At 52.0% G+C, this 15,363-nt stretch overlaps 1 protein-coding gene across 1 annotated transcript; it reads left to right on the forward strand.

Moving 5' to 3' along the window:
• The first annotated feature begins 1,132 nt into the window (after positions 1-1,132).
• Positions 1,133-14,185, forward strand: DZIP1L (DAZ interacting zinc finger protein 1 like). The gene is made up of 16 exons (XM_075417846.1): positions 1,133-1,159; positions 1,396-1,482; positions 2,349-2,876; positions 3,789-3,873; positions 4,765-4,877; positions 5,663-5,824; positions 6,053-6,190; positions 7,268-7,408; positions 7,941-7,971; positions 8,786-8,830; positions 9,254-9,390; positions 10,540-10,732; positions 11,092-11,296; positions 12,095-12,246; positions 13,064-13,203; positions 14,030-14,185. Exons 1-16 carry the CDS (start codon positions 1,133-1,135, stop codon positions 14,183-14,185), a joined length of 2,340 nt encoding a protein of 779 aa, XP_075273961.1.
• The last annotated feature ends 1,178 nt before the right edge of the window (positions 14,186-15,363 follow it).

Raw genomic sequence — 15,363 nt, forward strand, 5'->3', positions numbered from 1 at the left:
AGTGGTCCCTGCAAACCCTTCCTCTTTGGGATTTTCTTAATTCGTGCAGCAAATCCTCACCTGCAGGGACCACACAGGGTTGCCCAACATGCCTACATAACATGCAGCTATGAGTCAGGGCTATATTTACATCTGTATATACACATATGTGTATATGTACATGTATACATTCATACCTGTGTACACTTCACTTTGCCTGGTGCAATGAATTGGGTTGTCTGACATTGCAGTGCTGCTAACGGCGTGTGTGTCACAGCAGTGACAACAGGAATGATCTTTGCTGGCTATACAAGCCTGGAAGCGAAGGGGCTTGCTGATCCGGTGTTTTTAGGTAGGCACCAAAAAAAAACCAAAAAAGCAAACTCTAGAGGGAAACTATGATTAACGACGATGTTCACAGTGATCCACAGCCGTTCCCGGAGGCTTTCATGCCTCGTCTGCAGCAGTGTGTGACCCCTTCCTCGGCTAGCTGCAGCCCTGAATCAAGGCTTTCCTGTCTCCTGCTGTCCTGAGGCAGGGGAATAAGAGAGAGAGGGGTGGTACAGAAGAGAAGGTCAGGTAAATCCGGTGTGAAGCTAACAGGTGCTTTAAAGAACCACCCAGGTCAATCCAGACGGGTTTAATGCACTTGTTGACCCCTAGTATTTACATGCAAAAGGGAGGGGCCCTGGTGGGAGGTGGGACTACAGGCAAAAAGATATTTAGGTGCCTGACGAGCTGACTAAGTAGCCTTAGATAAAGGCAGAGATATGATGGGCTTCATGTAGGGCAGGAGGGCACCCTCTGTCCCTGAGAGAGCTTTGCAGAGTTTGCAGTGGGCTTGAATGCTGCTGAGCTGCACTGAGAGCAAACCAGCCTCGCGAGGACATGGGAAGCACCATGCAGGTGAAGCAATCCTGGCAGTGAAGGTAGTGGGGACCCTGGTGTAGGGGTGGAAAAATAGTCCCATGGGATGGAAAGTGCTCACGGCCTTGCAGACCTCACTGGCTGCAGTATCAGCATTGACCAGCTCCATCCTGTGCAACCCCAGATAACTCCTGGGAAACCCTGTGGTTGTTTCAGTATTTAAAAAAAAAAACCCAAAAAACAGATGAGAACAGGATCAGTTTCTCCTGGGACACGTGCAGGCACCATGAAAACTGTCTCTGCTAGGCTCTCAGTTGGAAAACCCTGCATGCAGGGCTGGCTCAGCCTGGCAGCCCCTTGCTCTGCTCTGCCCGTACCACCATCACCCTGTGTGCCTGGTAGGGCCAAGCCTTGGAGAAATGCAAGCTTTGGAGCCTCCCACTTGCAAACAACATTTGGAAGACTGAATTTAGGGCGAAAAAGCTGCTTTGGGCATCCTTTCTGCTGCAAACAGGCAGTGATAACCACTGCACCCTCTTCCTCTGTTAGTTAGCAGAGGAGAGCCGAGGACAGCTTGGCTTTCTGGCACCGTGCACGCAGTTATTCAGCGTCTCCCTGGGTTGCCTGACCGTCCCGGTAGCACAGAAGTAGCTGCAGGCTGTGCAGGAGGCACAGGTGTGTGCAGAGTGGTGGGCTGGCCAGGACTCGCGTTACCACAGTACACAGCACACCCAGCAACACACCGAGACACCAACACTGCTCTGGCTGCTCTGCCCGGCGTCCCGGAGCGCTCAACCTGTGCGGGAGCCCCATCTGCATCCAAAAATATGGTAAGTGGCCTTTCAGCAAAGAGGGTTTTTAAGAAATGAAGTGTCTTAAAGGTGGCAGGTGGGTGTAGCAGAGGGGAAATTGTAACGTGAGGCAGTTGCAAATCCCTAGCTAGACACTAAGAACAATATAGGTCTATTTCACAGATTTAAAATTATGTATTTTAGCTATATTTGTTTAATTCTTGTTCAGGACGCAGCTAGGAAAATGAGCAAACACTGCTTCTGGAAGTGATCTAGGTTTCGGTCGGAGCAGGGCACCGCAGAAGGCAGCAGGGTGTTGTGATATTAAAGCGTGTCCAGTGTTTACTGTGTATTGTGTTCAGAACAGGCTAATTCTGTTTCCCCAGAACAGGTACACTCAGGAGGGATTTACAAGTTCATTCAGAACAGTTTATTGTAAAGAGTTCCAATACGACGCTTTTAGAAGTCTCCCTTTCCAAAAGCAGCTGGTGAACAAACTGGCAGATTTAATTTTTTTTTTTTCAAAATTCAGCAAAGCACTAGATAGCAGTTCTGGACGAGGAGGGAAAAGGAAGGGTTTTGTTTGCTGCCATGTAATATAAGCTCTGACCCACTCCCCAGTGCCCTCAGTGTGTGCAGGCTGGTGGGGGCTGTGGTGGAGCCGGAGGATGGCTGCGGGGCGAGCCCTAACCCATCCCTTTTGCCTTCCAGCACTTTTCTGCAGACTTCTACCACCCGCTGCACCAGCCTGGGGCTGTGGGGATGCCGGGGGCGTCCCCAGGACTCACCATCCCCGTGGACATCCCTGCCTTCCGCTTCCAGCCCCGCCGTGTTGGCCTGGATTGGCGCCGCTTCGTTGCCATCGACGTGGAGCGGGTGGCCCGGGAGGTGGACGTGGCCGCGCTCCAGGAGCACGTTGCCACCATCACCTTCTGCAACCTGGACGGGGAGCGGTGCCCGCACTGCGGGCAGCCGGCGGACCCTGTCCTGCTGAAGGTGCTCAGGATGGCCCAGCTGAGCATCGAGTATCTTCTGCATTGCCAGGAGCGCCTGGGGACCAGCCTGGCCACGCACGCCCAGCGCCTGCGAGCCGCCCACGCCGAGCTGGCTTGCACCCAGCAGCAGGCAGTGGAGCGGGCAGCGCAGCTCCGGGGGGCAAAGGAGGAGAGCAGGAGGTGGAAGAAGCTGATTGCCGTGCAGCAGCTCCTCCTGCAAGCTGGCCCCAACACCTACTGCAAGGTGCATGGTGGAAAGGTGTAAGGGGTGTAGAGTGATTCCCTGTGCAGGATGCTCTTTGTAGCATCCTGGCTTTGTAGCCCGCTGCCAGAAAAGGTGCTTGGCCCTAGAAAAGGTGCTGCCCAGCCCTGCTGCTTTCACCAGCACTGGTTCATTGCCTTCATGGAGACTCCAAAGTCCTTGCCAACCCAGAGGGAATCTCCCTTGTTTCGGGAGGTGCCAACTACAGGTAGTCAGAGCCGCACAGAGAGTGGGAGAGGGGGTCTGTAAAGGGCTGGCTGGGAAGATCTCATGAGATCCCTGTGTCCTGGGGGATATCTCGTGCCAGGGAGACTTTAAGCATCCTCCAGACCAGTGAAAGATTTCTGGATACTCCTGGATTTGGTGGTGATTTTACTGTTTTCCCACTCATTCAGCAGGAAGCTGGCTGGATGTGCCTTTTTTCCTGCTTCTTCCCCATTGCCAAATCAACCTTCTCGCTTACTCCTGCAGAGTAGAAACCACCCAAACCAGGTGATTCAGGTTCTTACTGCCCCGTCATCCCTGCCAGCACAGCTCTGCCTTCCTCTAGGGCCAGAGCAGGACCCTGTTATAAGCAGGACCTCACTGATGCTTTGACAACCTTATTGCACTGCTCTGCTGGGGAAAGCAGCATTTTTTTTTTCCCCCAAGCAGTATCCTTGCACCATCTTGTCTTCTGCCTTCTCCTGACTGCTAAAGGGGATTTCCTTTGGCTTCAGACAGAAAAAAACTCCTAATACCCTCCATCTACATACCTCTGACACAACATCTGCATCTCTTGAGGCCTCCCTTCTTGCTTTAAAGCAGCAAAGCTTTGTCTGCCTCGCTGGCGACACGCGGAGTGCCCCTTTCTGCAGAACCCAGTCCCTCCACTGACTTTTCCTCCATCTCCAGTGCCACTTCTGCGATAAAGCCTTCATGAACGACTCCTTCCTGCAAGACCACGTGCAGCGCCGGCACGCGGAGGCCACCGAGGCAGGTGAGCACTGGGCCAACTTCTCCTTTCACTTTCCCAGGCAGGTTTTCCCCCCATTGGATGTAGATGTTGGAAGCCAGAGTGACCAGAAGAAGTCAAAGAAAATTTCTCATAACTTCTTTCTTCTTCTGAGTTTCTGTGAATAATGACTGAGTGCTTTCTGCTTGCTGCCTTTTCCTCAAGCACAGGTAGGAGATGCAGTTGGATATGAGACTGCCTGTGCGTTTACAGCTCATTTCTGTGCCTCGGTTTCCCTGAGGACCTTCACCCAAAGGTTCCATGGGACCGTGGGGATGGAGCTAAGTTGGGGAGTACGGGAGAGTGTGCTGCTACAGTGGGAGAGGGGTTCACCTTCCCCGTGCCCCCTTTTTGGCAAGGAATTGATGCTTCTTTGCAAAATGTTTTGAAAGCTGCAGGTGTGAGAGCCACGGAGCCGTGTTACAGCATCACCTGCACCCAGCACTTGAACTTGGCAGATAAAAAGAGCTGCTTTTGCTGTTTGCTGGCAGGTTGAATCCCCAGCCCAGGGCTGAAGCAATGCAGCAGGTCCAGCTTTGCTCCAGAGACACCTTCCTCGGTGCAGCCCGAAACGTCCAAGCAGGGCACTTTGGCTGCTCGGGGGAGCAAGCCCAGTGCAAAGCCACGCGTCTCCACGAGCCGCTAATCTCTCAAAGTTCACCAAAATTATAAATAAATAAAAATAATCAGAGGCTGCATGGCCGCGTTTGTCGTGGTTTATCCCGCAGCTCAGCTATCTGCTTCTCCACCCTGAAACCCTACAGCGGTTTTGCTTGATGCCTGAGTAGGATTCCTCCCCACCCAAAGCGAAATCCCAGTAGGAGCTGGCAGATTGCACCCTTGTTCACGTCGCCTCTGTTTCCCTGGGCTTTGCAGAGAGGCAGAAGACAAAGCAGGTGGAGCAAATGGAGGATGAGGTGCAGGAGCTGAAGGCAAAACTGCAGGAGATGCGGCAGCAACTGGAAGCAGAGAAGCTGCGCCGGGAACAGGTATGGGGCGAGGGCACTGCTGCCGGTTTGGAAAAAATGGGGAGAAGAGGGAGAAGCGACGAAACACAGGGTGTTTTTAAAGCACAGGTGAAAAAAGTGCTGAATAATATTTTGTGGCGGGGCTCATGCTTATTTCTTTGGAAAATTTGCCCCCCAGAAATTCCGGTGGGGAGTGTCCTATGAGGAGAGGCTGAGGGAGCTGGGCTTCTTCAGCCTGAAGAAGAGAAGGCTGCGAGGGGACCTTATAAATGCTTACAAATATCTGAAGGGTGGGTGTCAGGAGGATGAGGCCAAGCTCTTTTCAGTGGTGCCCAGTGACCGGACAAGGGGCAATGGGCACAAACTGAAGCACAGGAAGTTCTGTCTGAATATGAGGAGGAATTTCTTCCCTCTGAGGGTGAAGGAGCCTTGGAACAGGCTACCCAGGGAGGTTGTGGAGTCTCCTTCTCTGGAGATATTCAAGACCCACCTGGACAAGGTCCTCTACAGCCTACTGTAGGTGACCTTGCTTCGGCAGGAGGGTTGGACTGGGTGACCCACAGAGGTCCCTTCCAACCCCTACCATTCTGCGTGATTCTGTGTGAAATAAGGACTCTGTAAGTGTGCCAGCCCAGGAGGCTGTGCTGCCTCAGCCTCCCCACGGTGAGCAGGCAGGTTCTGAGCAGTGATGGGTGCAATGAGAGTGTCAGTGCTCATACCGCTGGTGTCAGGGCAGAAGCCCCAGTCCTTGGCACTTCTGCTCTGCAGCCAGGATATCTCTTGCTCTGATTTTGCTCTCCCTTTAGGGAACAGAGAGAGCTCGCCAGCAAGAGGAGGAGGGCAGGAGAGATCTGGAAAGGTGGAAAGAGGAGGAGAGGACGAAGCTGCATGAAGAGATAGATGGCCTGAGGCAGCTCTTCCTTGCTGCGTTCAAGGAGGTGGCCAGCAGGAACAGTGCCATGGAGGGGGTAAGTGAGCCACCCACATGTCCCTCAAGGCAGGCGAGGGGATGTCCAAGCTTGCTGCCTCACCTGGCCCAGGTGGCCTTCAGGTTCACAGCCTAAAGAGGCCTCATTTCTTTCTCCTGGGGCACATGTGTGTTTTGGGGTTGGAGGCAGAAACTGGCCAAGGTGGGGCTCCCCGGGAGGACAGTAGGTCCTCATGTGGGTCACAGCTCCATCCTCTCCCCACTCCAGAAACTGCAGGAGCTTCGGGCCAGAGAGGTGGCGGTGTCCAACCTGGGGACCCTGCGGGATGATGACACCGAAGAGGCATGGTGGGAGTCACCAAAACAAGCAGAGCCGCAGGGCAATTGGGAGCAGATGGCAGTGCAGGTGAGCAGTGTAGTACCTGTGTCCTTAGCCCTGCTGCACATCCCAGAAGGTGCATTTGGGTGAAGGTGGACCTGTGTACATGCATCAATATGTGCATCTGCTTCATGGACGTCTGGTCTCAGCTCGGGCTCAGGTAGTAATGGGCTCCTGATGGTGTAGAGAATGGACAGTGCAAGCTCAGAAATAGGACCTGGAGGGTGCAGAGGGCATGACACAGTCCCAGGTCAGCCCTGCTTCCCGCAGGGAAACCCATCTTCACCAAGGCACTGAAGAAGCTCACCACATGGAAAAACATTTGAAGTAGCAAATAAACGAATTTATTCACCTATGTACCAGCTGCCTTCTCAACATCTAAAAACACCTGAAGAAGTCTTTACCGTGCATGGTACCTCTGAGCATGCAGCAGGGTGGGAAGGGCACTGCTGTTAAAGCGCCAGCTGTTCTTCAGGACCCATGGGAAGCTGAATTTCTTTGAGTATGAACATGATCAGGTGTCCATGCCCGCAAGAAGCCCCAAGCCCACAGTGCCAGGAGGGAAATGCCTGTGTGTTTAATTTGGCAGAGGGCAGAGTGAGGGCAGGCACTGAGGGAGCACTGGGCACAGGAGGTGCAGGTGGGTACCAGATGTCCTGGCAGCTCCCAGGCACCTCGCTCAGAAAAGGCCTGGATGTTTCCCTTATGGTTTTTTTCCATCTTAGCTTCAAACCCCAGATATGTTAGGTCTCTTCAGAAAAAACAGGGGTGCCCTCTCTGCAGATCAGCCCAGTGAGTGGTAGCCAGAAAGAGTCTTGGTTGGACTTCAAAGCCAGGGCAACAGAGTATAGTTATTATTAGAATAAATGAAATAAAGCGACCAAAGCTGTGTCCTGCCGCAGCCTATGCAAAGACACGAGCTTGCCACCAGCAGACTTTGAAGCTGGCCACATGTCTTCTGCAAGGCCAGATCCACCCTTTGGAGGACATCTCAACAATGAACAAAAATCCAGCAAGCTGCCTTTGCTGGTGAAGGGAAGAGGTGGTTTCAAACCCATTTTTACCATGATCAAGCCTTCTCATTCCTCTTTTTGCCCATCTCAGTTGAAGAAAAAGAACAAGACACTTCGTGCCGCCCCATTTCAGGACCAGCAGGCAGTTGTGGACAGTGTCGATCGGCAGAAGGATGCCCTCAGCACCCGGCTCAGGGAGCAGCCCAAGGTCATGAAGTCCCAGGAGAAGAAGGCAAGTGAAATAAAAAAAAAGGAGACCTTGGTTCATGAAGAGGGTTTAAGCAGATGTTTAACTCTAAGCAGTCTTAAAAGATCTGCTGAGTGAAGACTAAGCCTAATTTCAAGCCCATTCTGTAATGCTTTGCTAGGTTCGGCTTTTTTTTGCACTCATTAAACACGAAGCATTTAATGAATATCATCTGGCACGAACCATGCCCGGGGGGGTAGATCACCAGAGCAACACTTTGCATTACAATTTGGAGCATCTCTTACTCGTTATCAGATCTGTGAATAGCACATGAGTATAATAGGATGTGCTCGTGATCGTATTATGGAAAGGAGAGCCCCTAAGCTAACCGCTTGCAGGTATGGCCTGCGTAAGGGAAATAGCACCTGGAGCGTATGTGCCTACTTTAGGCTCTTGCTATTTTCTGCTCCTTTTTCGAATGCATTTAATAATAATACTCTGTAGACAGAGGAGAAGTTACCCAAAATTATAGGCAAAGAAATGATCTTTGAATGATACCCAGTCTGTTTCTTTACAGATCAAGCTGCTATCTGCAAGCAAACCTGAAGGTAATGATTGCATTTTTAAAGTGAATCAATTTGGGTCTAGATAAATTTTTTTACAGCTAACAGCCCTTCAGACTGCAAAGTCTTCTCTGTCTCCCTCTAAAAAAGTGTGCCGTGGAGTTCTCTCCGGGGAGCTGGCTGTGTGTCCTCTCACGTGAAGCCATGGAGTGGACACCTTCCAGTACCTGGGCTATCTGCTGCAGCAGACCACAGACCACAGCTCTGGACGCTGGCACAAAACTAACTTGTCTCTTGGGTGGGTTTTGCTTTGTAGCCATACCCTGAAGGAACGAGATTTCAATCAAGCACTCAGAGCAAATGGATGACCTTGATGCCAGTGGTTATTTGCATAAAAATAAGGAGCTGAGGCATGCTGCCGTTTCTGCTTTACAGTCTGGGTTTTCTATAATCAAGTGCCAGGGAAAGAAAATGGGGACTTCTCATCTCCCCAGTGCCTACAGTGCAGCCGCAGACCCGGCCAGGTGCTGCTGCTCAGAAAACAAAAAAGGCCATAAAATAGGGATGGTTATTAGCAAATACCCAAGGGGTACGTCGTTCACCCCAGCCCTGAGGGGTGGCAGAGGGCTGTTTTCCCACTGACATCCTCTAGCTGGTGGCCTTGGCAGGAAAGCACACCGGGCTTCCCTTGGGGATGTCCTCCAAGGACTGGTGCTAGACTTGGGCCAGCCTTGGCTCCCCAAAAGGACAAGTCTGTCCATACTTCCCATACAGGAAAACCAGGTGGCGATCAGCGCTTGCTTCTACGCTGGGGCCTCCTCTGCTCTTTGACTCTCACAGGCTCCTTTCTTCCCTACAGTGATCCGGGAGGTGACCAAAGTGGTGGCTGCTGGGAAGTCACCAGGTGAGTACTGGAGTTGGGACCATCCCTGTTCTGAGAACACCAGGATGAAGCTGGTGTTTGGCTTGGGGTGTTGTGTGGTGAGGATGAAGGGGTGCTGGGCAGAGCTGGTGGTGAATAGGTGGTGGGCTGGGGGCAGAGGGGATGAGCTCACTGGTTGCCTTTTGGCTGTGCAGACTACGCAAGCTGTCCCAGGCAGCTTCTGGGCTATGGGTGGCAACTTAGGAAATGCTGCAGGCAGGAATTAATCAAATTAGAGGAGGAAGCTGCCCATTGATAGAGGGATGCAGTCTGCTGAGAGCAAGCAGTTGCTTGCTCTGGGTCTGATGGGACCCATGTCCTCAAAGAGGAGGGCCTCACCAGCCCCCTCCCCAGGGCACAGCCCATGCGTTGATACGCTGGTACCAGCACCCACCTTTACTCCAGACAGGGAGGAGGCCACCCTGGGTGGGAAGCAGAGGCTGCTGGTAGCCCTGCAGATAAACCCAAACCTCCTGAAGCAGTTTCGCCCCATCCTGGAGGAAGAGCTGCGGAAAAAGCTGGAGAGCATGGGGATCAAGAGGGTAAGTCTGTCCTTTCAGTGCCAGCATTTGCAATGCCAGCCCTGAGCTGGTGCAGGGACACAAAGACTGCTCTGAACTGATTTGGGGGGGAGGGGGGAGCAACCACAACACTAATAGGCAGTGAAAAAAGACCCCATCTGGAGCAATCACACCCTGAGAGGCAAATGGGAAGGTGGAGGCAGAATCATGCAGTAGCACAGGGAATAAACTGCTGTGCTCCCATCTCTGAGGTTGGTTATTAGTATCTCTCCAGCAAATCTTTCTCACAAGCAGCCTTTCATATGCTAAATTACCCAGGGCTCCCTCTCTTCTAGGGAAGGAGGGTGTTTGAGGGCACAGCAGCCCCTGTCACAGGGATTTCAAGGGGACTTTCACTGTCCCAGTCCTTTTCATGCCAAGCATATTAAATATTACCTCCCACAAACGCTCCCGGCAATGCAACACCACCACCTAGCACCTTGCAGAGCTGATGCAAGGGCAGTGAGCAGGCAGGCAGCAGGCACTGCTGTTGGGGACCCGTGTTGCTCCATCCACCTGCATTTCTGTTTCAGGTCCCAAAGGCACGAAGAGAAAGCAGTGACTGAATGACTTCTTGTGTCATTATTTCGCGTAGGTGCTTTTAATGAGCACTTCTGGGTTCATTTCACGTAGACTGGAGCCCTGGCATGTCCCCCCTTTCCCCAGCATGTTATTCGGGAATGCTGAGGTGGTGTCAAAAGAGACGGAGGTGGCCAAAGCCAGATCCACAGGCAGATACCCCCCCTTCACCTTTGACTTCTTATCATTTTACATCTCTACAAGCCCAGGACATTCATGATCACAAAGCCTCCTCAAGCTGTAAATATCTCCCAAGAGAAAATGCTGCACTTACCCTGTGGCCTAGAAATTGCCCAAAATAGCTGAGATTTATTCCTCAGCAGTCATTCACCAAAGCAGATGAGGGCTTTGCAAATGTGGGTTGTTTGCATGGGATAAGTTGTTCTGTGGAAATGATGGGTGTCAGGGATGGTGAGAGCTTCCTTGGGGTTTGGACAGGGCTTGGAGTTTGCAGGATACTCTTGAGATATGGACAGTGCTGCTGAGGGCTTGTTTCACCGCCCAGCACTGTGGAAAGACCATGTCAGGCTCCTCAGCCATCCTCTGCTTTAGGTTGCGAAGGGGATCTCCACTCGGACTTATAAAAGCCTTCAGGCTCTGGTCAGGCTTCAGCAGCAACAGAAGGCTGAGAAATTTCCTGGTCTTCTCCACCTGAGGGACGAGCTGGTCCAAGCAGTGATGGGGAAAGTCAGGCGATGCAAGCAACCCAGCACTACTTTGCCTCAACAGCGCTCCGTCATCCCAGGTGAAGTGACCTCCTGTTCTCTCTACTTACCAACTGTGGGGACCTGTGGCCACCCACTGATGGCTATAGGATGCTGTTCCCTTACCCAGTGAGACAACAAGACAAACAAAGGGCAGGGAAGAGCATTTAGGGTGATGCCGGTCTCTGCAGTTGCTCTCTGCTTATTGACCTCACGTGGGCTGGCCTGGCATGTTCAGGAAAAAAACATCAGCTATCCCCAAAAGCCCCAGCAGAGTGGGCTTTTTCCTCATTTCTACACAACCCCATGTCGGGTGGGCTGCGTGGCTCTCTCAAGGGTGGCCCACAGGACTACTAGGAGGCAGGTGGTGAAGCTCCTTGCTCTCAATATTGCCTTCCAGCTCAAAGCCCGAAGAGACCCAGGTCCCTTCGTGGGTCACAGCCCATGGTGATACCAGCTGTAGTAGAGCCTAAAGCCTCGGTGATCCCCCAGCTAGCTCCTTGGAGCAAGGCCGGTTCCACCCACAGCCCCCCCGGGACTCCCTGGGGCACCCCGTGGACCTCCAAAGCCAGCAGGTCCCACAGAGCACCTGTTCCACAGCGAAGGTGAGTCTCATCGCCTCCTTTCAGTCTCCAGGCAGGCGGGCAGTGCCCAGGACCCTTGGGCACAACCTGTCCCCAAGTATGCGGAGCATTGCCCAAATACCAGTACCTTTGGAAGCTGCTGAATGGTGGGTGATGTGGCACCCCAGAGAGGTTTGTGTGGAAAAAGCGTTTCCTGGGGTCTCCCTGCCTGTGTGAGATGACTCAGACAACTCATCAAAGTCAGACCTGTGGGCTTGCATCCCACCGTGTGGTGCTGGAGACAAACACAGGACGTTTCCCACTGGTATTAACTCCTGCTTCCCCTCCCAGAACCTCTTTGGGGAGAAGAAGGACTTCTGTTGTGGTTTTGGAGCAAAAGTAGTAAAGATGTAAAATAAAAGCTTGGAGAAACAGTGTAGACCGTGCAGAGAAGAAATCACTTGGAGAGGGTGTGAGATGTTAGCAAAGAGGAAGAGAAGCTCATCTGTAGCCGAGAGCAGGCAAGGAAAAGGAGTTACTGGTTTGCTCCAGAAACAAGAGAAAGCCAGATCTAGGTTTTAAACTCAACCAAAGCAATACCAAACACAGACAAGGTACGAGGTGAGTATTTTTAGGAGACGCTAGCAGTAAGGTGTTTGCAGTCAGTGGGTGCGATGGACCTGTCCATGTCCATGGGGAATGCCAAGCTTCTCCACGGGCTGCCATGCTCAGGCTGGATCACAGCCCAGGGCATCGCAGGGCTTCCCTGCATCTGCTTCTGGAGTGGGGAAGGAGAATGCCAGAGCAACCCCACGCCTGACCCATCTCTCTGTGTACCAGACCAGAAGCTAAGCTGGGAGAGAAGAAGCCCTCCCCTTCCCCCGTGAAGCTCAGCCCTCGGCAAGAGCTGGGGGTCTCTGCAGTGGTGCCAGGGGATGAGACTGACTCCGACGTGTCAGACTTGGACTCCCTGGAGGAACTGGCTGGTTCAGGTATCACCTGTTCTCATAGCAACTACTGTGGGTCAGTAAGGTGGTGGGGAAGGAGCCGGTTAGCACCATTAGTGGTGCTGAGTTACCTTCTTCCCAGGGCTGAAGTGGGACAAGTCTTACCCCACCATTCCCAGTACCCAACCAGGCAATGGGACACTGGTGGCTTTAACCATCTGCAAGGTGTGTGGCTCACCCTGCCAGGGTTTTCTCCTAAGGCACAATAAATCCTGCAGCTGTTTCTTTGCACAGAGGGAAACCAGACTGTCTAGAGTATGATGAAATGCCACAGGACCCAAAGGGCGGCCAAACACAAGAGGAAAGCTTGTTTTAACTGTCAGTTATATGCTGTAAAACCCTGTGTCAGGGGACAAGGTGGGGACTGCTCCTGAGCCCTGGAGAGTTGGGGGGGCAGTGGGGGGCACCTCTTGCCTATGTGTTAACTGCCGACAGCAGCAGGTACTCCTTGTGTGTGGCTTTGGTGTGTCCCAGGCCAAAAAAGAGCTGTCGGTGCTCTGCCACAGACCGCTCGCCCAGACTGGGTGTATGCATGGAGGTTTCCTCCAGCATCCTTGCACGCACAGGAGAGTTACCCACCCGGCGCTTACTCCAGAAGGGAAACCACCCATGTTTTATTGTATGGAAAGAACATTTGCTTCCTGAAACAGCTCCATTGGGACGGGTCCAGATAGTGCTACTGAGTTTAAGCTATTTGGAAACCAACTTCCCCTGGGGCAGCTGGTGGGCCTCTCCCTTCTCACCAAGCTATGCCACCACCCTGCCTTGGGGCTCCCTGTTTAACCTGTGCTGCCCTGCACAGGGACAGCCATGTCCACGATTGTGCGGCGCTTGGAGAGATGCCTGGATGCAGAGGCACGGAGACTGCCCAGTGGAGTGAAACTCTCGTCAGCCCTGAGCTCGGCATCGCCAAAAACCAGTCAGCCCACCAAGAAACTCCAGGTATCTCATGCAAATGGCCACAGCGGTGTTCTCTGACATAATTTCCAGGAAAAAGAGGTGCGTCAAACTCTCTTCGTTGCTCATATCCATCGGCAGTGCCACAGGGCGTAGCCTGTGTGCAGGGAGTTCAAACTTGCAGCAGTGGAGACTTGGCCCTTGGTCCCTTCATCCAGTTGCAGATGTCTGTCCTTCCCCTGATGTTTGTCCATTCACCCTCTTTAGGAAGGGGGAAAAAAAAAAAAAAAATCAGTATTCATGCAATTGGGAGCAAAACAGTGAGCGCCAGAGAAACGAATCGAGCAAAGGTCTCTGGAACAAATCCAGAGATAATTGGAGTGATGCAACGATGAAATTATTAAATTATTAAAATGAGACTTAAACATAACCTCAATTTATGGGGGAGAGCTGATGTAAATGAAGTGGTGGCAGTGTCAGAAGCAAATTGCTTTTAAAAAAAAAAAAAAAGTTTAAAATATTTTACCCAAAGAAGCCCTGGCAGAAATACTGGGAAGATTGGTGGTGGTGGTGTTGTTATTGCAAATTCCAGGCCTTCATCTGGCAAAGTAAAAAATAAAGAACGAAAACAAACAATAAAAAAAGGAAACAAGAGGTTTATGGGACACCTTGCAAGCCATGGAAATGGAGAAATGGTCTCTTCTGGTGTCCTGATGCAACCACGTTTGGCCCTCTGTGCTCTAATTTTTGCATCAGCCTGATGGCGCAGGAATCCCTGTGGATTTCTAGCTGGGCGGGGGCACAGGGTGCAAACGTGGGGAGTGGGTCCGGCCCTGCTGCTCCCTTTCACCCTCTCTGTGCTCCTCTCCAGTTTGCAGGTGACAGCAGTGACCTGGAGACCTCCTCCCTGGAGGACCCGGCCGAGTCACCGGCGCTGGAGGCTGCTGATGCTCGGGGGACCACCTTGGTTCCCAGGCTCCGCAGGAGCCGGGCTGCAAGGGGACACATGGTGGTGACAGGGAAGTGAGAGTCCTCTGCTAGCAGCCACTGGATGGTGCCACAAGACCAGAAATGGGCAGCAGCGACTCTGCAGCCTCCCCAGGCCTCCTCCTGCGCTCCAGCCGCCCCTCTTTTTGTGAAGACCCCAATATTGGGGTTGTCCCAGACTGCACAGGCGGTTTGGGTCCTCCCTGGCCAGCCACTGTGGATCACATCAAGGAGAAGTGCTGCGTGGTCTGGAAAGCAGAGTTTTCTACTCGCCCTTCACATATACACATGAGCAATAACAGTGCCTGATGGTGCCACGAACTTTCGGAACCCCAGCAGCTCTTCCTGGACTCTACATCCCACAGGCTGGGGCCAACTCCCCGCACCAGACACAGCCCGGCACTTGCTTGTGGCTTTTTTATTCTTTAAGCAGCCCAAAAAACAGAGTCAGGGAGGGGAGAAAGCAGCTTTCCTTCTCATTGTGTCTCTCTTTGGCAGTGCTCCTGAGGGTGATGGAGAAGGTCTCATTTTCCTGCTCTAGGAGGAACCTGGTCTGACTGCACTCAGGAGGAGTAACAAGTCAGCCACTGTCTCCCTCCTCCCTTCTTTCTTGAATTGGTGGAAACTCCAGCCTGAAAGATGATTTTTTGCACTGTAAACACGACCACATAAACCTGACCCTGCTGATATTGCTTATCCATGTAAATTAAGTTCTTTTTCCTAATTCTCTCTGTATTTTGTACATTTGTAGCAAAGTATTTATGATCTTTATCGTTTAAAAATATGAAATTTTGGAAAATGCAACAGTAAAAACTGGCACTTCTCCATTTCTCCTCTCTTTTCCAACTCACTCCACTGCCAGTTCAAACTTCTGCTATTCCTCATTTCTAACATTTCCACGTAGATTTCCATGCTAGGGAGCAGAAAGCCCAACCAGAGCTGAGCAGAACAGGGTGAATTAATTTCATTTCACTGGGCACCAAAAGTGTCTTCCAGATAACTGTCCACAAACATGTAGAAAACAACCTTCATATTTTGCAAATCTACATGTCTTCCAGTAGGTGCATATTCACCCACATTCGGTGGGCTTATACGCACCCATATGGCATAGATTTGTAGCTGCATACCTTGAAAAAGAGTTTTTCCATCTTAATCTTTCAAGTTTAATTGAGAATGATACCTGGTTTGTCTTATTAATTGCTTACAGTGCTGCTGCCG

Source organism: Opisthocomus hoazin, chromosome 4 (genome assembly GCF_030867145.1).
Source record: "Opisthocomus hoazin isolate bOpiHoa1 chromosome 4, bOpiHoa1.hap1, whole genome shotgun sequence".
In the NCBI taxonomy this organism is placed as follows: Eukaryota; Metazoa; Chordata; class Aves; order Opisthocomiformes; family Opisthocomidae; genus Opisthocomus; species Opisthocomus hoazin.